This window comes from Medicago truncatula, chromosome 1 (assembly GCF_003473485.1).
Source record: "Medicago truncatula cultivar Jemalong A17 chromosome 1, MtrunA17r5.0-ANR, whole genome shotgun sequence".
Taxonomy (NCBI): domain Eukaryota; kingdom Viridiplantae; phylum Streptophyta; class Magnoliopsida; order Fabales; family Fabaceae; genus Medicago; species Medicago truncatula.
The window spans coordinates 16,046,296-16,072,408 of NC_053042.1; the positions used below are offsets into that span (position 1 = coordinate 16,046,296).

A 26,113-nucleotide genomic window follows, 5' to 3' on the forward strand; every position below is an offset into this window, starting at 1 on the left:
ATTATGCAAGGCAATCCTTATTTATTTATTTCTTTAATTGTTGTTTGTAGATTTGGGTGATCGTGCAAGTGAATAATGTCCATATAGAACGGCAATTTGATTTTTTTTGTTTCGATTTACATAAAAAAATATGTGATAGCACGTTTATATTTTCAATTTAGCATAACTATTCTTTCGTTCCTCAATAATTTTACATACTATGTTAACCAATTTTTTTTTGGTTACATCGTCACCTTTTATTATTTAAACCAATTATAATATCACATGTGTCATCTTTATATAATAAAAATATCCTCTTTAAAATTTAAAGTACACCTAACATGTTTATTTGCTATATAAGAAAGTGTTTTTTTTTTTTTGTGGTGATATAAGAAAATGTTTAATTGCGAATAAAAAACATTGATAAGCAAAACGTTTTTGTTTATATATTAAGAAATGTTTAATTAGGCAGAAAAGTCAATGGTTAAGTTTCACACACACGTATGCATAAAACGTTGATAATTTATGGTTTTTATCAAAAAAAATAATAATAATAAAATCAGGTTTGAGGTTTCCTCAACAGTTGACTACCAAAGTTTTCAGTTTTCCTCGGTAGTTAACTGCAGCCGGTTCCATAATTCGGCAGTTAACTGTCGAAGGGCATTTTAGTAAATTACTAGTGTGACACAGCCAATGCATATGTGTCAACAACAATTCTCGAGATAAAAAGACATCGTGGATACGGTTAATCTCTCGAGTCAGATAACATCTTTAAATTAGGATGTTAGTTAAGTTGGATATTCAAACTATTGCATTTATACAATAATAATTGATTTTGACCATCAATTTTAATTGAAGGGTCGAAATCAACATTGTGTGAAATGGTTTAGATCTGTATTATGCATTCGTAGCTGTTGGATTGTAAATTGACATTCTAGATTCATTCTTGCAACAAACTATGTGATTTGCTATTGCAAGATGCTAAAAAGACACATCTTAAACTTTAAGGTCCGCTAATACCTTTGAAGAAATGTAGACGTCACTACATTGGAAGTCTTAACAAGCGTGAAGTGTCCTTAAAGATATATGTTTGATTTTGCGGGTCATATTGATTTTAGTTAAAAGTAACTTTAACAAAATTGGTTAAAAGTCTTTCAAAAAAGATTGGTCTAAAGTGGTAGAATTATAGGTTTGTTTTCTAATTGGGTTTGGCCTATCCCCAAAGTATTATAGAATTCAGTTTGGTCACCAAAATAAATACGGGGACCGGTTTTTTTAAAATTTATATACATGTCTATATTTTTACTCATATTTAATGCATAAATAATTTTTTGTACATAGGTCTATATTTTTAATCATATACCTACGGAGATCTATTTTTTATAATTTCTATGCAATTGCGACTTGCTTCCAAAAAAGAGCGCAATACGCTAACCCATCCGTATGCACGGATATCATGCTAAAACATTTGATTCATTTTTTGAAACCTATATAAAAAGAGACGTGCTTAGAACCTATATAACGCTATAATTTTGAATTTTAAACTCTATTTTTTACTGTTACAATGTCAAACAACATTTATCACTAAGTTGCCATCTCTTAAATATTATCCAAATCAACTATCAACAATGAACTTTTTTTATTCTGCTTACACAAATCTATTAGTAAATTCACAAAAATAGAAGATACTCACAAACTTATTAGTGGACCTTAATCCATGAAATTTCTAAACTGATTTGTCCTTTGACTGACTTGACCTTTAAACCTAGTCCAAATTCCTTGTTATTGAATGCTGAAATCAAAACCCATATGAAATTACCGCAAGGAGTTGTAAATTCTGCGAGAAATCAAGATTTTCATCGCATTTTTTTCCAAGAACCCTAAAAAAAACATTATCTACCATTCGCCTTTTCTTCACTAACATGCGTTGGAACCCGAACCCCACTGCAATAACTCATGGGAACAAGCATACCATGAGACGAGGCCAAAGGGATAGCCCTGCTGATTATGTACCCTCGCCAGATTGTCTATGTCTTTCATTAAAAATATTGTAACAAAATGTTAATAGATAGTACCCTTTCTAACTCGTTTTTCTCTTTCCCTTTTATTGAAATAAGTGATTTTCACATCTATTTCGTTTTTTATTTTGTGATTTCGTCGTCTTTGTGTGACGTTGGTTGTTCATCGTCTTTGGGCGACGTTGTTTGTTTTGTTGTTTCTCTCAGGTATTTGATTGGTTCAGATTGTCAGATCAGCTTCGATCCGGTGCAGATTCAATCAATGACTTTGGCGTCATCCACGTTGCAGATCCAAAAACATGGTTATTCCGAAGATTTAAAAATAGTCATATGTGTAGGCAATTGTATGTTGCCGTTTTATGCTATTAACATTGATGTTGTGAGCAGGCTCACATATTCATCCTTCTTGTTTTTAGCGAATTTGCATTATATCGATGTACTCTTTCAATTTGAATGAATGAATATCTTTTATTTTGTCAAAAAAAAAAGATAGTACTCACTCTATTTCAAAATAAGTGTTGTTTTAGCCAATTGCACACAAATTAAGGAATAAAATTAAATAATCATTAGACATAACACTTTAAATAAACTACCATGTACTTTATAAGAAAAAGATAAACTTAAAGTTCTATTGAAAATTATGTGAGAGAAAAGTTTGAGTATTTATTGAGAGTAAAGTTGGAAGAAGAAAATTAAAGTTGTATTGGAAATATAAAGTGACATTCATTTTAAAACAATTTTTTTTTTTGCTAAAGTGACACTCATTTTGAAACGGATGGAGTAATAAACTATTTATGACTAGTGACAAAAATGTTTCTTGGATCAAATTTCTAAGACAAAATTATGCACGGTAATTAAATACTCCCTCTGTCTCACAATAATTGTCTTTTTATCTATTTTTTTCTCTCAAAATAATTGTCACTTTAGAATATCAATGCAGCATTTAATACCCTTATTTATTGAACTTCATCCAACTTAACTACTCCACTAACTACAATTAATAAGGGTGTTTTAGTAAATGATATTAATTTTACCATCAAAATCAACACAATTAATCATTTTTCTTAATAACTGTGCATCAACCTTAAACGACTATTATTTAGAGACGAAACGGGCGGCCCGGCCCGTTTAGGGCCGGCCCTAACGGGCTTCGGACTTTATCGGGCCGGGCCAAAAAGCCCTGTTTAAATTCGGGCTGCCATTTTTAGGCCCAAGCCCTACCTTTTTTTTCGGACCGGCCCGTATTGACAGCTCTAGGAGTACATAACAACCTAAATTATCATCCAAATGTTAATACTCCCTCCGGTCCTTATTATAAGAAACTTTTGATTTTTTAGATTCATTGAGTAATTAATGTATCTTGTTGTAAATATAGACTAGATACATCACTTATACAATAAACCTAAAAATTCAATTGTTTCATATAATAAGGACGGGAGGGAAGGGACTATAATATTGCTATAAAAAAAAAATATATATATATAATAACCTATAAAAACAGCAAATATAAATGCTTTGCTCATGTGAACCATGCAGAGGCCTAAATTATACAAATCAATATTAAATCTTGAGCATTTTTAGTGCTTTCTTCATTTCTGCTTTTGCAAACAATCGTGCAGCCTCTGCTTCATCTTCAGCAACCTCTGCCTCCTTAGTTGCTTCATCAGCCTTAGTCAGGGCAGCTTCTGCCTCCTCCATTGCTTTTGCAGTTACTTCTACCGCCTGTTCAGGTGTGAGACCCTTCATCATTTTAAAAATCTCTTCATTGATTTCTTCGTATTTTGAAAGGAAGTTGACATCATCATTTCTCTCGGTTGCTTTTGGAGAATCATTTCTTGTTTCCTCGCGTATTTTTGTTGAAGTTGACGCAATCCCATGATCCAGTCTTGATATTCCACTCGAATCTTGGTTATTATTTTCAACTTTAGGTGGAGGTAGAAACAAAATGTTTTCTGTCTTCTTCCTTGATCTCGATGTTGTCGTCATAGTTAAGTTCCTCCATTTGTCCTTGAGGTCTACATTTGAGCGATTACACAAAATGATGTTGAATTCTGGGTCTTTAAGTATGATGCGCCATTTTCCAGCTCCGTGTTTGAGTACTCCGGCTTTTAGAGCTGCCTCTTCTTCTCCGGTCCATTTTTGCTTAGGAGCACCCATTGAAAAAGGCAAGGTCGTCGGTCCAACAAATTTCGAGGCTTAAAGTGAAACTTGAAACGAGGCTATTTGAAAACTAAAAATAACAAAATTAGAGACCTTTTTTAGTTAATTAATTTTTACAATAATAAACAACACAAAAGCTTTAGAGCACCCATTAAAACAAGTCCGCAATCTGAATAGCTAAATTAACTTCAATTGGATATTACTAGAGATCAACTCATAAATATGCAGCTACCACACAATTGGTCATGTTATTTATCTGATGACATAAAATTGAGCTGAATTGGACGAAAAGGGTCGAAAATTAAAGAAGAAATTGATAGAATGTTTCTATTATACTTGGCATAAGAATAGATAAAATTTAGCATATAATCATTGGCAATCGGGACACTCTAATCTTTCTTACTAAAGTTTGTTTGGTCAAGCTATTAGTAACCCTAATTTTAACCTAGTATTTTCCCTCCATCCTACAAGCATTAAATTCTTCCAAGTGCTTATCCTAATCATCACTCTAATTTTAAATTCAAAATTTGCCTCCCACAGATCTTGAAGTCAGCCGATGCATGTAAATATGGTTATCTTATTATGGCATTTAATAGCTTCCACCGTCAGCTCTTTCCCATGCCCATATCTGCATGTGCTATATATATATGTCTGTGTTTGAATTTGAAATTTCTCTCTCAAACTACAACTAATTGCCCCACGTTTAAAAAAAAAAACTTTTCCATCTTCCATAGAATTAATGTTAAACCTACTTTCCATTAATCAAATTCCCATGCAGCCTATTCTCTACATCTTCAACTGAATATAGTGTGCGACTGTGTATTACCAAGGCTGATAGCACATTAAAATCAATATTCTCTCTTTCAACTTCAACTCTACCTTTACTATTATCTTCTTCTTCCTCCTCCTTCCACTCATTTCCCCAAAAATGTCCCTCCACAATTTCTTTCATCTTTTTCGTTTTTTTATTGTGATTTATGAATTTTATTAACTTTGACGGGTTTCATTTTTTATTTATGAAATATGTGTTATTGTTTTTTTCTTATTTTAGGGATTGTGGCATGTCGAGATTTGAGATCATATATTGAAGATGGTAGAGAGTGAGACTTTGATGAGAAGTGATACTTTGACATGTTTTTTCCCTCTTCAGGTATTTCACTTTTCACTCTTTTTCTTTTTTTTTTGCTGTTCTGGTTGTCGATTTTGAGAGTGAGAAATTTGAGAATCAAAATTTGTTTGAGCTCAAATCCATGTGTATGGTTGTATATATAGTTGTAAAACCATCTCTTTGTTTTCCTTTTTTTATTTGTATTTGATTCATTTGTTCATCAAATTAAATATATTTGACTCATTGGTTTCACTTTCAGATGAGAGTAAAGGAACCAGTTAGCATATTAAAGCTGGTAGCAAAGTAAGTTGAAAACTTTATCATGTATTCGAGGTTTATTTTAAATATATTTGACTCATTGGTCTCACTTTCAGATTTTACAATGTTTGATTCATATTTTTTAATATTTTGGTGAATCGTGCATGCATTGTGAGCCAAATGCAACTGAGTTTATATCATCACTAGCTTCTGGAAACAATGAAAATACTTGGTTGCGGTGTGCAGAACGCAGCTACTTCGACCTCACAAGCTTTAGTTGTAATTGTTAATCAAGTTGATGGTAAGTCATTCCTATTGTCTCAACCATGAAAATTTGATTGCCTTATAAATTGCAGATCATCAAGTCTAATTCTTGGTTTTGGAAAACTTTAGGAAGTATTATTGTTAGGTTTATTGAAAAGTATTAAAGGTGGTTTGTATTGTTGGAGCGCTTCAACAACAATTCTACCAGACATGCTTTAATTGCATGATTGACAGTTAAGGCTATTCTCCCAACAGTTTCTTTGCTTTCCATATGAAAGCAAAAGCATAAAGAGATCTATCTATTAAGGAATATTTGGACGACCAAGTTCAAAACCACTTAAGTGAAGGAATTGGCTCATCAATATGCTTCTATTGCTACAATTTTTATATTTTTTTTGTTTACTCAAATGTTTTGTAATTGTTAAGTTTGTTATTTGACACAACAACGTCATTCTTTTTTGAATTTTTAATTCGTTGGAAGTTTTCATATGACATGTTCTAAGTCATATTTTGCTTCTTGAGGGTGATGAGTTCCTTGATATAAGAATACATGTGAAGTTGTGTCATCGAGTTTGACACAAATCTTATATTTGATTATGAAAGATCCTATGTTATCGAGATTATTCATTCAATTTTCTGTCTCTCCGTGCTATTGATTTGTGTGTAATATTTGTTTCTATATTTTGTACATTAATTTTAAGAAAAATAATTCATTATTTTTTTTTACCAAATAATTCATTATTATTACTTATACTGTTTAGTTTTTTCTTGACTCAGTTTTTTGGCTTTAATAGGTACATACTTTAATTTAGCATCTATGAATAGAAAATGACAATAAATAAGCTATTTATTATGCTGCAAGTCAGAAAAGATTGATCATTTGATGGCAAGAAAATAGTCTCATAATCATAGTCATATATTCAAGCTTCATGTAACTATTGTGACGGTAGTGGATGATGCATTTTTATCTGAACATCATTATATATTTTGAGTATTATTATTACTGCAAAAATATAATTGTTCTGTGCATTGGACAGACAGTTCTTTGTTCTGATTTTATTTTTTAAAATGATTGATTAAATAGAGTTTTCATGGGTAAATTAGTTAGATTTACATAATTGAGATTATGTTCTTTTAATAAAATAGCTGTCTCTTTCTTTGTTATATAACTTTTTCTTTAAAATTGTACTTTTAAGGAGTATATGCCTATAATTTGAAGAGTAGTGTTTTTAACAATTACTTTTATTCGTTAACGTACACGTCCCAAATGAGAAAGTTTTGGTAAGAACCAAATGCAGGCCTTCATATTGTATATCTATTCAGTTTTTTAGACGTAATTTTAGCTAGGTCTTAGAGAAATTTTTCATAATTAATGACTACTAATGTTGTCAACAATTGATTCCCACAAATTATTAGTGGTTATCGTATTATTTTCAATGGTAATATAAATTTGTTTCTATCACCTATTTAACATCAATGAAATTATAGAAGAGTGTTATGGAAACTCTCTATTTAACACTTACTCTGACACAACACTCATTTTAACACCCACTATTTTATTGAATGAAATTCATCCATATAGTATCACACTTTAGAAATAGATCACACTCAAAGTAGTGAGACTTACATGATTTTATTTTATGGGAAAATGAATGTTAGATAAAGTGTTAAAAAAAGAGTGTTCTTAACATTTTTTTTATAATTTATTGGTCTCTATACGGTTGATAGGACCCGTGCGATGCACGGGTCAAAAGTCTAGTAAAATTTAACTTAAGATAGTGTTTCGGTTATGATGAGGGTTTTACTAAGAATATTTTAGACTCATATCTTGAAAATATATGATTTAAAAATAAATGATTCCCTGACTAATTAACACCATATAATTACGTTTTTTTAAATTATCGAATAAAAAAATATAAATTCCAAAAATCAGGAATATATTATGAAAATAAATCAAATATTCCTGGATTCTTGGACAAGTCAAATATAAGAATAATTTGAGTATAAAATAATCCCAAATTTATCTCAAAATAATAAAGCAGAAAATTAATTTATTATCGTACCAAAAAATAATAATTTATTATGAAATAAATACATTTCCTTAATGGCTCAATAAGAATAATTAATTGCTTTTGTAAACAAAAGAATAATTAATTGCTGCGGGATATTTTAGATGCATGTGAACAATGGGTAAATGTCTAAAAAACAATTTTCATGAGTGTATTAAATCGGTCAACCATTAAAATAAACCGATCCAAAGTTACGATCCCATTGAAAAACAAAAATCAATCATGTAGGTTTTGTGTGATCGGACATTACAATTCGATAAATCATGAACTTTTAATTGAGAGATATATGGAGAAATTATCTAAAACTAGACCTAATTTCATACTCGAATAAATCAAGAACCATATGGGTTTGTCGTTAAAGAAAAACATTTACAAACAATCAACCAATAACAATTTGAAAAGTCTTTAGAATCGTTATAAATAATTTTGGTACGTTCCTAAAAAAAATGGTACGAGATTGTATAGTTTTTGTAACGATTTTCCGATTCTACAAAAAAGAATTGTTCAATATCAAGCAATTCCTATAATTCTGTACAAAAGAAAAACAATTCCTACCATGTCTAGAACTCTAGATCAAGATCAAATAGCTAAATATGCATCCACACGAGTCTTATATCGATTGAAGGATTTACCATTATTACCATAGTAATAAAGATATAAATAGAAGTTATATCAAATTTAGCAATAACGATTGATAAACGTGTACCTGAGATATATAATTGACTGAAAAAGACTACTAGTGTAGTGAGAAAGTAAGACAATACAACCACCTGTCTAGGTTTTGAGACGTATTCTTAACCGTTTAATGAGACACTGATTAAATAGCTAAATTTCTTGGCATGGATCTTTGATTGGATATAACAAAATAGCCCAACCCATCACGACCCATTAAAAAATAAAAGATAAATACATATTTATCAATGAGGAGTGTTATTTGAACAACCATTTGGTTGATAACTTTTAGGACAACCATAATTTATAAAGAAAAAGTTGGTATTTGCACGAAAACCAAAACAATAGAATGATAAAGTAAAAAGTAATGTGAGTATGAGAGAGAAAGTTGTCACAAAAGTTGTCATAAAATGGATGTTCAAATATCATTTCTCTTTATCAATTAACTAATATTTAATAGTAATTAATCATAATTTATATCAATAATATTTCAAAATAATTAATTTTTGTTAATCCATAATTGATATATAAATAAAATCAATCATTTTGATTTTGTATCTTGATGAACCAATTTCTACTAGAAAAATTATTATTAAATCTTTGTCAATTTATAGCTATGATTTGGAATTTAAACCCTATCTCTTCCGGCTACAACCTTAAACAACTCTTATCAGGATGAGAGGGTCTTGTCGATACTGGTTGGCTGACAGATAACATTATTCGGAGGGTGGGGAATGGTCGAGATACTTTGTTTTGGGTGGACCCGCGGCTGGATGATTGTCCTCTAGCAAGATCTTTTGGTAGACTTTACTACCTTGCGGACAATAACTAGCTACGATGTCAGAGATGTTTGAGTTAGGGTGGGGGGTCCATGTGAAGCGTGGAAGTGGCGTAGGAGGTTACTTGTGTGGGAGGAGGGGCTGGTCTTGGAGTGTGTGGAGCGGGTGTCTTCTTGTGTTTTGCAGGTTGGCACGGTCGACAAGTGGGTGTGGAAGCTCCATACATCACAGTGTTACACAGTTAAATCATCATACTCTTTTTTGACAGTAAGTGATACCAACCTCAATGAAGGTTTTGATAGTGTCTTGTGGCTTAAAGCGGTTCCTCTGAAGGTGAATCTTTTTGTTTGGCGCCTCTTCATGAACAGACTTCCTACTAAGGATAATCTGTATAGGTGAGATGCTATTGATGCTACACAGCTTACATGCGCGGCCCTGTGTGGTGAACTAGAAGACAGAGATCACTTGTTCTTTCGGCGTGATGTATACAGTCGCATTTGGCTCTTGGTTTCAAAATGGTTAGGAATTGATTCGGGTTTTAATGGCAACATTTGCACTCATTCTTATCAGTTTCGCGGTCTTGGAGGTTTTTCCAAAAATTCAAGGATTGCGTTTACTACTATCTGGATTTCGGTGATTTTTGTTGTTTGGAAAGATCGTAATAATAGGATTTTCCAAAACAAGTCAGATCAGCTCGAGACACTTGCAGAAAAGGTTTAGCTTCAAACATATTGATAGTTGAAATCGCACTATGTCTTGTTCGATTTTGATTACCCCTATTGGAGGCTAAATCCATTATGTTGTCTTCAAGCAATAGTGTAATCCATTATGGTGTGCTTGAGGAGTTGTTTGTTTCTTTAATAAAGTTTTGCTTAGTTTCTTAAAAAAAACTAATTTGCCACCTCTTAAATATCATCTAAATCAGCAATTAACAATGATTTTTTTTAATACTGCATACAAATCCATTAGTAAATTCACAAAAATAGAAGGTACTCATGAACGTATGAGTGGACCTCAATCCATGAAACCTTCAAACCTTGAAGAATATTTATTATCTTGGTTTAACATAACCAAGCACAATACAAGCTTTCACCATCATAAGTATCTTGTATTAAAATCACAAAGGTAGTAGAAGTGCCATGAAATCCTAAAGCCATAAACAATTGTTTATAAATGGCATGGTTGGCTACTTCTAATTTTTTAAACCTTATTGTTTTATTTTTATTTCTATAGGCAATACCAAAGTAGCAGTAACCAAATACAGCTTGCAGCATTACAAAACACCGTAATTATAGTTACAAGGATTTTGGTGTTGGTCCTGGTGATACTCACTGTTTCTCCAGTGGCCTTGTTCTTGAAACCATATGCTCCGTTTTCTGTTCACATAGGAGATTTTTTTTGACATATCAGATAAAATTTAGGTGACTAATTCCTAGTTACAAGGATTAAGATCATAGTTGCATGAATATATGATCATAATCTCATATCAACAACAATAACAACAAAGCCTTATCCCACTAAGTGGGGACGGCTGCGTGGATCAAACGGCGTCATAATGTTCAATCAAACACCATATTTCTATCCAACTATTTTTATAAGATAAACCACATGTTTGTAGAATGAAAGTAGCAATTTGATGTTTCATCCACCTACTGGCAGCAAGTCCTAACAGTGTTTTCCTTTCTATCAATCACTTTTTTTGTTTTCATTCTGATTGTTGATTATTGTTCCGTGCAACAAAATGACATATGGAAAAATAAAAATAAGCAACTGACCTGCTCTGAATGCGGTAAATATTTCCCATCGAATGTCAGTACCACACGATCTTTCCCATCGACTCCTTGAACTTTGTCAACTGAGCAGTAGAAATCGATTGCTGACATGCTAAACAAAAAATCAACAAATAAATAACAGATGGAAAATCTTTGAAGTTAATATTTAGAGCCAAACACATATACACATTTTGCTACTTATTAAACATGCTCTATTTTATTACTTGTAACATCAAAAGTACAAGTATCTTTCAGTTGATTAGAAACATAATATGTTCATTTGGTATGCATAAAATAACCCAGTGTTGTCAATCACAGATTGTAAAAAATAGCAGTTTGTTCAAATTCCGCTATGCTATAGTGCTATGGGACTGCTAAAATCGTCTAATAGCACTTTGTACAAAATCACGTATTTCGGAACAATAGCGGTTTGTTAAAATTCATTTAGCACTATACAGCGACTATATGTCAACCCTGAAATAACCTATTCATTTCCTAAGAAATTCTATGATCGTAGATAGACGTGATGATGATCCACTAATATCATTATTCAGTTTGGGAAGTGAAGACAGTAAGAGAGAGAGTTGATGCAAGTGGTAAGTTTCTGGGATCTTCCAAAGTGAAAAGTCAGAATGTCTTCAGTAAATTTTAGCACAAGGAAGGGAAATGACAAAAGGCTCCTTCAAACCCACAATTTGACCAGTCTACTTCCTAATTAATTTTTTTCTTTCTGACTGAGGTCAAAACTCTCTTGAGCCCTAACTCTATTGTCTTCCTCCTTTGGATTAACAAGCTATGGTTGGTTCCCTTTGAAGGTATCAGAGTACATGACATGAAACTTGATTTACTTTTGAATTAAGAATATTTAGTACATGATGAAAAATGAACAAGTCATATATATTCTATAGAAGATGCAATTTCTCTATGCCTAACTAATGAGAGATTCCTATAGTTTAGCCTGGAATAATTTGATATGATTGTATATAATCTTTCCTCTTAAATTTTGCAAATCTGATATAAGGATAAAATTAGGGACTCTTTGTTCCCTTCCACAGCCTGATTTCTTTATGGTATCAGACTATACGTGGGTTTGAGAAAGAAATCCTAGTGAAAGCGGAGAAGTTCATAGACATGGGAGACAGTCAGCAAGACCAAAAAAAAAGGAGAAAAGAAATGTGGCTTGCTTAAAGGTGAGCAACCAAATCAAGGAAGGACAACCCCATCTCCTTACGATCTGAACTCAAATGATAACCTAGGGAACTAGATCATACAGGTTCAGCTTTGAGGAGAAAACAACAGAGAATGGGCTCGTGCCATGCGAACTTCGTTGCGTACAGGAAAAAAGTGGGGGTTTGTGGAAGGTACGGTCGCAATGCTGAAGGAAGACTCCCCTGAAATTGAAGAATGATGGACTGTCCAGTCTATGTTGGTGTCGTGGGTGCTGAACACTGTTGAGCCTACCTTGCAATCCACCATATCATACAGGGAAAATGTACAAGATTTGTGGGAGGACATTAAAGATAGATTCTCGGTCATGAATGGACCTAGAATTCAACAACTGAAGTCTGATTTGGCAGGACACATGCACGGACGGATGATGGTGGTCGCATATTATGGAAAGCTGAAAACTGTGTGCGAAGAATTATGAGCAAAAATACCTGGCTGCAAATGTAATATTGCATTCAAATGGAAAAAACACAAGGAAGAAGAAAAAGTCCACCAATTTCTTATGAGAAAATTGGATGACAGAACCTATGAAGCAATAGGTTCAAGTCTGTTATAAACAGAATTGTTGCCCTCATTGAATTGAGTTTGCTCCACTCTGAGTGAGAAAGATCACCAGAGAAAAAAAATGAAAGTGGAGAAGTGTTGGGTTTCACGATTCAAACAGTGGGTAAAGGAGTTACAGGACGGATAGATTCTAGAGACCTAATTTTGACTTGCATGCATTGCAATCGAACGGGGCATGAAGCAGGGAGTTGCTTTCAGATTGTTTGATACCCTGGATGGTAAGGAGATCGTCCAAACTCCAAAGATGGAGGGAAAAGGTGGTGGATGAAGAAAACAGTCACAACATGTTGCGACTAGTCAAGGAAGAGGCGGAACAGCATGTGAAAATGCCGTCCAAAGTGGTGGAATAAGCTCTGGAACAACCGACTCAGAAGGAGACATCTTCGTAGTTGATACTTAATACCTTTTCTAATGAATGAACTTTAAAGCAGAATGATCAAGCGAAAACGATACAATCACATGACATTCTCAACATAAGTATATATAAAGAAACAACCAAACAAATCTAATTTGAGCATGTGGGAGAAATTCAGCATTATATAAACAAAAACTTACATTCCATCACCAAACTCCTCGTTGATTATTTCTTTGATGCTCTCCCCAAAATGCATAACAGCTTCATTCAACCTATATGAAATACAGGATCAGCATAAAAAACAGTAGCTGATATCATATGATGCATTATGCATAACATATTCCCAACAATAAAATCCTCAAAAACACATTACACCACAACTTAATCAAACGTTTTATCATATAAGTGTTTACGTAAATAATATTTCTATAACAAATGATAAAATTAAGTCAAACTGTTTTCATGAGCTATCATAGAAAAAGCTTATGCAAATAGGCTAAAAAAACAGCTTATCTACATGTCATAAGCTATTTCCGTAAGTTCTCCCAAACAGTCTCAAAAGTGCTTATGCTAGTAGATAACCTCAAGTAAGCAAATAAAAAACAAACCATTTTAATTGTAATTTCAGTAAATTTGGTCTTTGACAAAATTTCCAAAATGATCCTAACATTAACTAAAGGAAAGCTCCTAAGCATTGGCATAGACACGCACACTAGACACAACACTAACTTGTATCTGTGTCAGACACTAGTCACGTCTTCAATATGAAGTTTTGGTGCTACACATGAAGAATTAATTTTCAATTTATATGTATGTGTCCGGTGTTCGTGTCAGTATCCGTGTTTCATAGGTCTTCAATTAACAAAATATGGTAATTAAATCTAATAATAATTAAAAAACAAAAGAGGGTAAACCTGTAAACAGTGGGGTCTTGAATGATATTAGGATCATAAGACCTAAGAGGTGGTTTCATCATTTCATGGATAAGTTCTTCGGGCAGTTCGGGCAGTGCTGCCTTTAATTTAGGGGCAGTTTCAGGTTTGAGATGAGCTTGTCTTCTCAGAAGCTGAGCAACATAAACGTTTGTAAGTCCTGTTTCCTCAGCTAACTGATTATAAGACTTCCCACTCTTGTTCTTCAAAGATTGAAGCTGTGACACTGTGTTTGCTTTGTTCTGCGCCATCTTAGTCTAGATTGTTGATATGGTCCTTGTCTCCTTGATTCATATATCATATATAGGATTAATTAAAGGGTTAATGTATAATATATGTCATTTTTGTTTTTCCTAAAATATATATATATTTTTTTTTAGAATATCCTCCTAAGAGTTTTTTTATGACCTATTAGAGGGGTATTTCCAAAAAAATATATTTTACAGGGCTAAATCAAAAAAAATATTTTACAGAGGAAAAACAAAAAATGACCTATATTACAAGGGTAAAGCACCATTAACCCTTAATTAAATAAACAGTCTATAAAAATATTTGAAATTTCATTTAACATTTCCAAAAGAATGCATTTTTTAGTGACATTATTATAGGAATAGGGGGTTTTAGAATAGGGGGTTTTATATAACATTATTATAGGAATTCAAAATACATAACAATAAGAATTTTGTCCTTCAAAAAAAAAGAATTTTTGTTACTGTTATGAATATTACAAGTGGATGTCCATATAGCAATTGGGTTATTGGATCATATTGTTAGTTTATTGGACCATATTGTGCTTGCTCCCCAAGTCATTGTATTTCTTTATAAATAGAGCTCATATGTAACGTAATTATACATCACAAGAGAATAATATAATCTTCTTTCTTCTCTCTCTACTCTCTCTTCTTCTCTTTAATCTTGTTCTTTTAATCTTGTTCTTGTTCTTTCTTATTCTAATAGTTTCATAACACGTTATCAGCACGAGACTCTAACCAACTGAGGTATGTAATTCTTTTTAATCTATTTATATGAAAATAAGTTTTAATTTTCATATCGATGATTATAGACTATACTATTATAATTCAATCAATTGGAATCAGTTTCTTAGAGATACATTGAACCACTATTATGTGAATTGTATTATATTATTGTGTTTATTTATTCCATATGCATTCCTGAAGTATTGCATAAGGATTGATCTCGTATTATAAAATCAAAGAGATCTATTATATGGTTCCTGAAGAAGTCAATATTATTCTATGTGAATTTTGGAAGAATTCAAAAGTGTGGTTCATGAAGAACTCACTAATATTCTTTGTGAATTCATGAATAATTCAAAACTGTAGTTCCTGAAGAACTAAATATTATATATTCTCTTTGAATTCCTGAAGAATTCAACAGCGTAGTTCCTAAAGAACTTAATATTTTCTCTTTGAATTCCTGAAGAATTCAAAAACGTTAATCTATGAAGGAAGGATTGCTTGGATAATTATTTTATGGTTTAAATTTATTGCATAGTTCTTAAAGAACTTAAAAATCAAATCTTTATCCTCCATGAATTCCTGAAGAATTCAGTAGTGATACATCTATGAAGGATCGTACAAAAAACTTAAAAATCAACCAATTTTATTCTCCATGAATTCCTGAAGAATTCAATAGTGATGCATGGATTGCACAAATAATTGATTTGATTGTGAGTAGTTCATGAAAAAGTTCTTGAAAAAACTCATTTTCTTTTGTGAATTGGTGTGTATTTTTTATTTATTTTTTCACCAAATTTCCATGTTTTATTGATTTAAGATTCAGTTGAAATTATTATTTATCTTTTTGGTTTAATTTTAAAAATCTCTATTTGATTGAGATTGTTTCATTTAATTGTAGATTATTTCCAAATATATATATATATATATATATATATTATTATTATTATTGATTTGAAACATAATATTAAATTAAAGATCTAATTATTTTCTTACTAAAAAATTAAGGATTCAAATTATATCAATTATCTTTTATTTGTAAATTTGATCCAAAAATTATTTTCTAAATTCTATATATTTTTACTTTTCCAAAATAAGAAGAAACTAATTCAAAAAGATAATGTAACTAATTCTGTTTTTTTTGTCTGACTTTATGACTCTTGTTTGTTATGGATTAATTGTCAATTTGATTGATAGACACCAATTAGAATCATGTATTTTGTTTTAGTGGATTGTCACAATTTTTTTTGTTTTGAAATAAAAATTGGATAAAATCATTATTTTTATAAGCAAATTGACTTCACGATAGAAAATTTTGATCCCATGCGATTTTGGCAATTTCAATTTCTCAACCACCAAAATTGTGTTTGGCAACTAAATTATCATGTTTTAAGTTCTTGAATTTCGGCTCATATAGACTCTTTTTTAAATTATAGAAGGCCAAATATTTTTTTTCGGTGTAGAAAATTTTCTATACTTTTGAAAAACTGAAGTTTCTTATAAGGAGATATGTACATCTATTTGTTCTATTCAATATTTATGTTTTCTTTTGATGACAAATAAATATTTTATTTTTATGGTTGTGCTTTCATGTAATTTGGGAAATTTTTTTGTGAATTTTGATTTAAACTTATTTATGATCCATTATCGATATGCACATAAATGTCATGAATACAAATATTTGTTTTGAATTATTCAGTATGGTTATTTGATCATTGTAACAACAAATGCAAATATGTTGTTAGCATCGAATTGAATTTGATTAATTGAATTTATTTGTTGTGAAAATATATTTTTATTTGGCAAAACATTTATATCCTACCTTTTAATTTCTAGTTTGAAATTAAAATTGATTCACATAATTTTTGTGTATAAACTTTGTATTTAGTTATAAAATAAATAAATAAAGAAATGCTATATAATTGGTTATGATATATATTTGTGGAAGATTTGTTGTATTTTAATAATGAATCTCAACTTTTGTGATTCAATTTGGTAGTACATTATACAAAGGTTTGATTCTTTAATTTTGAGAAATATTGATTCTACAATATATGGGTAAATATTTATATTCACATGTAGTGAATCAATATTGACATGATTTTTTCTCTCGTATATATAAGATTCAAGTTTATTTCATTTGAAATTGAATATTTGATTTATAGCATGATTATGATTGTTGAATTTATTGTTATTAAATTTTCTACTATAATGTGGTTTCAATCATGCATTTTGGGGGAGCCAAAAGTATATTTCATAATTTATGATGCAAGGAATCAATGTTAGCATTGCACTTCAAAATAAATAAATTATTGAAGGCTCCCAAAGAGCTAATTTATTGTTACATTACACATTGAGATTGCATTCTCATAAAATTTTAATGTTAAAAATCTCTATATTACGAGATATACTTTGGAGAAAATAAGTGTAGTGAAAATTTTATTTTGTCTCTTATTTATAATACACTTATATTAGTGCAATGGAAGTACATATTATTGTAAACATGAAGTTTACATATTATATTATTTGTGCAATGGAAGCACATAATATCGTAAACCATAAGTTTACAAATCATGTTTCAAATTTCAAATGGATTAGAACAAATGAATCAAATATTATTATAAACCTGAAGTTTACATATTATATTATTAGTGCAATGGAAGCACATATTATTGTAAACCATAAGTTTACAAATCGATGGCAAGACCGGTTGGGTTATCTCGGATCTATTATGATGCATAAATTATTTGAAAAAAAAAATGGATATATATTGAAGAGCCAGAAGATTCTTCAATCTAGTAACTATTGTGTGTTAATAGTTCCCAGATAGAGTTGACAATTTAAAAGAATGAGTCTCTCACCTATATAAGGTGTTATTTAAATTAATACATTGATCATGTGAATCACTTGGATATTATATGATTTGATTTGAATTGATGCATCAACTAAATGATCACATGTATATTCACAACCAGAAGTTTGTGAGATTATTTTCTCAACAAATTTGACTAAGAGTTTATTTTCTGAAATATTCAGAAATAATTTGATAAGTATCATTTTTCAATTGAAATTGATATTGAATAAGCATATGCTAATAAAATGGACTGGAAGATCCATTCTTTAGACGTCTAAAGTTAATTGTATGATTGATACTTATCAGAACATACCTTATATACTCTGTTTTGGTTATGAGATCATGCCTTATAGACTCAATTTTGGAAATCAATAATTTTGTATATTGAGATATTGATATGCATCAAGCCACAACATTACTATATGTAAGTTCTCCCCTTAATTTATCATTGATTTAAGGTTAACAACCTGATATTTTTCATCCAAGTGAATTTTTGGATGTGTTGTGTATGTCACAATTGCTCCAATATAATGCATTTTGATAAATCTTGAAAGAATATTAGGAAAATGTATTTGATATATATCTTTAATTGTATTGAGCCAACTTGTTTACAGCCTAGTAGGCTGATTATCAATTGATGGTTTGATTTTCCCAATATTAGGGGGAGATGGTAAGCAGCTAAAAATTGTGAACCTGAAGTTCAAATAAATTATTTGAAAGGAAATATTATTGTCTCTTCTTGATCCTCAAGATATAACTCATTTGCAAAGGTAAACAAATCTTATTAGCTGCTAATGTATGCTCCAATCGAAATAGATGTCCATATCGGATAATCTAATATTGCAAATGAGTCTTCATCATGCCTGAAGCATGATAGATCAATCGGTTCCAAATATAAAAGGCTTTGAATAAGAAAAGGAGCTTAAAGGAAAAGATAACCCAAAACGAGGATATAGAAACTCTAAAAGAGTTTTCTGACATAATTGATTTTTCAGTTCCAGAAGAACTAATCAGGTACCTGAAACTTATAAAATATTGGTAAATTATGTCATGAATACAAGATCTCAATGGAATGAGATGGAACCGAAATGAAGTCAACGTTGATGTGTTTTTGCATATAATATAGCGCTATGTGATAAGTAATAATGAGGATCATGTGTTAAAGTCGACTAAAGATTATAGATAAAGAAAATATCTACAGAATGGAAAGAGACAATTCTACTGAAATCAAACTCGCTTCATGAAGCAGACTTTGTTTGGACTTGTAGTCCGCACACTTGAAGGTGTGAAGTTAAATGACTATATATGATTTTTTGCGCGAAAAAGGAACTAGTATGGTAAATTACATATATACAGAGTTTGATATGTTCACCTGAAGTGAATTGGTAAATGTCTACCATTTATTTTAAAAGACATATTCACCAGAAGTGAATCCAAGAACTTTTTCATACTTGATTAAGTTCAGTAGCACATGAAAGGCTCAAATTATATGAAAATGTGCTACAATTTATTTGTATTATATGAAACTACTTGAATGATTTCATTTGAGTGAAACGTACTATCAAATCTATTGGAAATATGACATCATTTGTCCATTTTAAGGATTTGAAATGAATTTGTTATAATATTATATATATTAGAACTCCTGAAGAGATTCTAAATTTTGTTATATAAATGTTTTTATGGACATATCTAATTGATTATGTACTAGAATGACTGTGATGTCACTTGATGTGAGTAAAGATCATGTCCTCAAGAAAATCATGAACAATTTGAATTGGTCAGATGAGGACACGAACACATTTTGCTTATTATATATATATCGTGGTATTTTTTTTTGTCAATATTAGTAAATACAGATATTGCAGCAAAGTCAAACATACAATTTGTATCTTAGAGAAACAACAACATCATCCGATCATTTGAATATGTTAGCACTACGTCAAGGAAGTGAAGAATGCTCTTTATTAAGGATTATGATTTCACACATACAAGAAACTTGTGGTTTTCTAATTTTAAAAGGAGGTTCTTTCAACAACTCAATATGAAGATATCACAAGAGCTGCTAATTTGGAGAAGAGTATGGAGATATATCATATATTTCTACAGAGTCACCGTCAAGTAAAGATTTTGAGTAACTAGCATAAAAGATTGTTTAAACTTCTTCGTCTCATATATAATTGTCTTTATGAGGGGGAGACAAAGATGTGTTCTGCACTCTTTTTCCCTTAACCATGGTTTTATCCCATTGGGTTTTCCTGGTAAGGTTTTTAACGAGGCAGATTATAACACAAAAGGATGTTGTACTCTTTTTCCTTCACTGGAATTTTTTCCCACTGAGTTTTTCTCTAGTAAGGTTTTAATGAGGCATATCCGAGATGAACATCCAAGGGGGAGTGTTATGAATATTACAAGTGGATGTCCATATAGCAATTGGGTTATTGGATCATATTGTTAGCTTATTGGGCCATATTGTGCTTGCTCCCCAAGTCATTGTATTTCTCTATAAATAGAGCTCATATGTAACGTAATTATACATCACAAGAGAATAATATAATCTTCTTTCTTCTCTCTCTACTCTCTCTTCTTCTCTTTAATCTTGTTCTTTTAATCTTGTTCTTGTTCTTTCTTATTCTAATAGTTTCATAACAGTTACATTATTGTTCTCATGATAAATATGGTTTGTTGATGTTATATTATTGTTGTCATTAAAAATGATAAAGATGGTTTGTTGAGTTTGTTACATTTCAAAGTCACAAATATATGTACTTATAATTTTAATCTATATCAAAAAATTTATATAAAATATTGTTTGTAATTTACACGCAATTTTTTTTTTTTTTATAAAATATCATTGATAATCTACACGCATTAATGCCATAAAAAGAGCGGAAAGACGGACACGTGAGAGTATGTCTATTCAGCTGGTGTTTATAGATAAGTGAATTCATATTAGAGTAAAGTTATTTTGATTTCTGAACAAGAGAAAGATAAAAGCCCTTAAATTAATTTTTTTTGACACAAAAACCCTTTGGTTTAATGAAAATTATCAAAAACTCTTCAATTATTAATTCCACTACGATCCTTAAAAAATTATTAATTCTACTAGACAACTTGGTCCAAAACATATTACAGTAGTCTCTTGTTACAAGCACGTCTGATTTTTCATACATCTATTTTAATATGTATATTTTGTATGTTGATGTTTTAAAAATACATTTTATGTATTAACGTGTAACTTTAATGTTAAATTCATTTACATTTTGTATTACTCATGTATATAGAGAAATCAACTAATGTGCTGATCTGGCAAACATAGCCTTAACTTTACCCTCTCAATCTTGGTTTTTTTCTTTGCCTCCTACAATTAGGGTGAACTTTGTCAAGAATAAGCTAAGTTTAGCTAACTTTAGATTTTGCTAAATACTTAAAGGGTTAGGTTTCATGTCCTCCTAATTCATACACCTAATAAATTACATAGCGGCTTATATTTAAAAGGAAAAAAAACTTCAGACGGGAACTATAATAAGAAATGGTGGAAGTAATTAACTATTAAGGTCTCGTTTGGATTGACTTATTTTGAGTTTATGTTGGCCTATCTAATTTCATAAGCCTTTTTAAAGGTGTTTGAGTAAATAAATAAAAATAGCTTTCATAGTTTCATAAGCTGCTTATGCCATAATTTAATAAGCCTAAATTTTCAGCTTACCCTCCGGCTTAACAAGGAGCTTATGATTTTATGTAACCTCCTTCAATTCTCTTTGGATCCACTTTTTCAAAACATATATTTTAATTATAATGTTAGTTATCTTTGACAATGCATGAGTAACAAAATTGCTATATACTTATCTTACTAAATTAACACACGTAACTAAGTTTTTTTTAAGGAAGATTTTTATTATTTTTTTGTTACGTAACAAAATGAAACTGAATTTTAATATTTTTTCTTATATGAATATTTTTTTGTTACGTAACTATATACTTATCTAGTGTTAATTTTGTCTTCTATGAATATTGATATTTTTTTTAAGGACGAATATTGATAATACTATATATATAATTATACTTAATATATTATAATATTGTTTTTTACATCTTGATTAATTTTATCAAAAAAAATCTTGATATTGTGGTTCGATTTTTTGATTTTTTCGTTAAATTAAAAATATTTAAAATTTCGATAATTGCTTATGTAATGTCACATCAAAACACTTTAATTTATGTAAGTACTTTTTTGTGTATATATCCAAACATAAATAGCTTATCAAGTATAAGAACTTATGATGTAAGCTCTAATGTTATAAGCCATAATGTTATAAGCATCTATATAAGCTGTTTATCCAAACGGGGCCTAAGTCTAATGATGTGTCCTTTGATAACGTTGATGCGGCACACTTACTAGGATATTTCAATAAATTGTTGGAATTTTTATGTCCTCTTGACCTTTTTTAAATTAAAATTAATTTTAAAAATAAAAATATAATAAAAATAAATAAATTAAAACAAATTCATGATGTTCTTTCTTCTTCTCCTAATGTTATATATCTTCTATACCTATTAATAAAGGCAATACATGATTTTGGTGTAGCATATTTTTTATTCCCAAATTACCCTTCAATTTCTTCAATTTTAAAAAGTAACTGAATGCATAATTTAGTAATTTACGTTTGCAATAACTACTTAGAAGAATATGTTAACCGATCCTTTCCCAAAAAATACAAAACTAACCGCAGAGAAGCAAAGAATAAAGCGAAATTGAAGCATGGAAATCATGATGATGAAAGAACCGGTAGAGGTTACGGTTACCACTGGGACACTGAGATAATTAAGGTCATATCATATATTTCTTCTCACCACTACCAACAAATGATGAAAGAAAAAGGGGAAGGTTGCGCCAATGGTGAGAAAATGAAGTTTGTTTGTTTTTTTTTGGTTAAACTCTTTGTTATTATGTTTCTACATCTAATTTTCTTCTTCCCCTTTTTTGGAGAGTGAGAGTGTGATAAAAAATGAAATTATGAACATGTCTTATAGTTTGGTAATGTCTTATAGTTTGATCACCACTACTGTTAGTTTTGCCCAAATAATTACATATTTACCATTTTGTATTGTGAGTTACTAGATTGTTGAAATTCATCCTTCTATGGTTGTATTTTTCTATTTCTGTGAACGTCCTCTTACACATGATAGATTCATCATTCACTCACTCTTATTTGATGTTTGATCACCACGTCTTTTCGTTGAAGAGCAACAAAAAATTTATTCAACTACAGTTACATAATCATAATTGTATCAATATCGGTCATTTTTCAACGTCTTTTGCTTCCAAATCTTTCAAAACTAATTTCTTCTTTTTGTAGACTTCGTAAGAAATTTGTGTATGAAAAGTGAAAGAGAATTTACATCCATGGGCAGGATCGCATGTTCCTTGAAAAAAATTGGGATGATAAAAGTGGCAGGATTAACTTCAGAGAATTCATTAACTTTGCTAAACACAAGGTAATTATATAGGAATCCACTCATAACTTTAGAGAATGCCTTTAGCATATAGTTTTTTACCATTACTTTTGTGAAGGGGATAATGTTGTGTGTTGTTGGTCCAATGGTTTCATTTGAGCAGTTTCTTTATCTCCATATGGTTTTTACTTATTTCTCTGTTTTTTTTAATTAATTCCAACAATATCGCGACTACCACTTCGTGCAATAGCGCGACAACAGAAATTGGGAAATCATCCATTGCAAAGAGAGAGACAGACATAGAACAAACATGAGAAGACAAGAAAGATAGAGAGATGATGGGTGTACAGGTTTAGTAGAGAAAGAGTAATTTTTTGTTTTGTATTAATGGTGACACAAGTTATTTGGGTTATAACAAGTTTTTGAGAAAGGTGTTGAAGGTAGTGGATGTTACAAGATTCTTTCTCAGTATTTCATGGTTCAGATGAAAAAGTATGCATTTAATGGTTTAGAGGAAAAAGTACAGTTCTCATGCCTAGACTTTATACAATTTCTGAATTCTCATCACTTGAATTTATAAAATGAATATTATGTTCAAGTATTTGCATTGCAACTTTTTGTTTGTTTTTTTTTTTTTAACAAAAAATAATCAATATATGTGACTTATACAATTAAATCACTTCATCACATAGATTCTAATTCTATATTGGCTTCTCAAGAATACGTGTGCCCAGTGGGTACTTCACAAAATATATATAATTTGAGAAATGTGCAGTAGTTCCTTTGGTAAAAAAAAACAATTGTATTATCATATGTTGATCATGCAAAAGATACTTCAATTTTAGTAGACTATATTTATCATTTGATTATAATATGATCATCCATGATTATAATTGAAAGTAGGAGATGAACAATTTACTTTTTTTGTTGATTTTACTCTTTATTTGGACTTAAAATATATATTTATCTTCTTCAGAATGTTGTGTTGCGCAAAAGACACCACTGGATCATTCATTCTATGCACTAGCATTTAAACGGACAATCTCCCCTTTTTCTATTGTGCTAACGTATGTTTATACTTAACTATGCCTTTTTTTTGTAAACATATGTTATTGTAATATAATAAGTAGACAAACATGATAATGAAAGTTTACACAATCAAATGGAAAAGAGGAACACCAAAGTGATAGAAGAAGGGGGACAAAAGGATATTTGAAGGGTGGAAAAAAGTTGTACTCTCTACTAAAAAGTCATGTCTTTTCAGTTTCTTCTTGGTCACTCATTACTTTTTATTTTTGTTTTTCTTACCTTTTACAGGTGCAATGGAGTTTTTCAAATGGGAGGATATGAATGTGACGTGATTGCAAAGGTTGAACAATGTTGAAGGAGTGAATATGTTCTTATTCATTTTATTTTATGTAAGCCATGCGTTATGCTAGAGGAATGATATTTGTATATGCATTATTGTGACAACTTCATCTTTCTTTTTTATATCGACATTGAGTTTTTACTCTCTCTCTTACACCCTCTTTCACAATTTATTATTTTTGTCCTATACGAAAAGGGAAGAAAATTGTGGATGAAAATTTGAGAATAATACTCTCACACGTTAGCTCAGTAAAAAGAGCGGACAGACGGGCACAATAGTTCTTATAGATTCTAAATATAAGCTATATAAATTATATATCACTAATTCATCTTTGAGACAAATCAATAATTACTCTCATATCTATACCTATTAATAAAGGGAGTACTTTTCTTTGGTGTAGCCTTTTTTTAAAAATCCTAAATTGCCCTTACACAGTTATCTATCACACTTAACCTGCAAGTGATACAAAAAAAAACTGAAGCCTTTCTAACTCAACCGCTGCTACGCTACACTTTACCAAAACAATTACAAACAAGGCTTTATTCAGAAATACAATTTTCATCTACACTTTTTCATAGAAATTCCTCATAATCTCACCTTTTCTGCCTGATATCTCATCTTTTCTTTGATTTTGTGTTTCATCTATGAGCCGGCTCAAAATTAAAGATCTATCCTATAGATTGGAACTAAAGATTAAATACATTTCACTAAGAAAGGATACATAATGTAAGGTGACCGACACGGTGCCGGCAAAAGGACTGCCAGACTCACGATGGCTTTGCTGAGGGTGCAACCCCCCTATTCTCACTCTTTTTTTTGTCTTTCTCACACATTTTTTAATTTTCTTCTATTTGAAAAATTCCAATTTTTTATTTCCTTCTACATTTAGTAATTTTATCTTTTGTTATTTTATTTATTTTTTGCTTATAAATGGTATCATGATGATATTCTCATATTGGGTCAAGGCAGCAAATGGATGTCACCAAGGAACATGGAAAAGGGACCGAAACTGGTAGATAGAGGTGCATAATCTATTGGCTGACTCACATAATTCAATTTTTTTAATATTTACGCATAATTGCTTCTATGAAGTTAAGTGACTGATGCTGATTTAAATAAATTTTTCTTTCAAATTTTTTTGATCATTTTGAATTAAAGGCTAGGTGATTAAGTTGATTTAACGATATAAGTTGAGAAAACTACTTCTTCAAATTCAATTACATGGAAGTAATTAGTATCTTGCAAAGTTTATACGGTTGGACATGTTATCATACATATAAGACTATATTATTACTGTTA

The 26,113-nt window shown here is 30.6% G+C and overlaps 3 protein-coding genes across 6 annotated transcripts; 1 reads left to right on the forward strand and 2 right to left on the reverse strand.

Moving 5' to 3' along the window:
• Positions 1 to 3,557: 3,557 nt before the first annotated feature.
• On the reverse strand, positions 3,558 to 4,512 carry LOC25482993 (telomere repeat-binding factor 2). The gene has a single exon (XM_013611617.3). The coding sequence runs from the start codon at positions 4,152 to 4,154 to the stop codon at positions 3,558 to 3,560; it is 597 nt and encodes a 198-aa protein (XP_013467071.1). The 5' UTR covers positions 4,155 to 4,512.
• A 5,819-nt stretch (positions 4,513 to 10,331) lies between these two features.
• LOC25482994 (cyanate hydratase-like) lies at positions 10,332 to 14,455 on the reverse strand. The gene is made up of 4 exons (XM_013611618.3): positions 14,140 to 14,455; positions 13,426 to 13,497; positions 11,083 to 11,191; positions 10,332 to 10,683 (listed from the first exon to the last, which is right to left on the reverse strand). The coding sequence occupies exons 1-4, from the start codon at positions 14,406 to 14,408 to the stop codon at positions 10,636 to 10,638; spliced, it is 498 nt and encodes a 165-aa protein (XP_013467072.1). The 5' UTR covers positions 14,409 to 14,455; the 3' UTR covers positions 10,332 to 10,635.
• An 8,150-nt stretch (positions 14,456 to 22,605) lies between these two features.
• Positions 22,606 to 24,937, forward strand: LOC25482995 (uncharacterized). Of its 4 annotated transcripts, XR_003008106.2 has the most exons (5): positions 22,608 to 22,888; positions 23,349 to 23,487; positions 23,696 to 23,965; positions 24,422 to 24,512; positions 24,763 to 24,937. XR_003008106.2 is itself a non-coding variant. In XM_013611619.3 (3 exons), the coding sequence occupies exons 1-3, from the start codon at positions 22,633 to 22,635 to the stop codon at positions 24,827 to 24,829; spliced, it is 462 nt and encodes a 153-aa protein (XP_013467073.2). In that variant the 5' UTR covers positions 22,606 to 22,632; the 3' UTR covers positions 24,830 to 24,937. The 4 variants fall into 4 exon arrangements, 1 of the variants encoding a protein (XP_013467073.2); XR_005645748.1 differs by lacking the exon at positions 23,696 to 23,965 and having other exon boundaries at positions 22,606 to 22,888; positions 23,404 to 23,487; XR_003008105.2 differs by lacking the exon at positions 23,696 to 23,965 and having other exon boundaries at positions 22,617 to 22,888.
• The last annotated feature ends 1,176 nt before the right edge of the window (positions 24,938 to 26,113 follow it).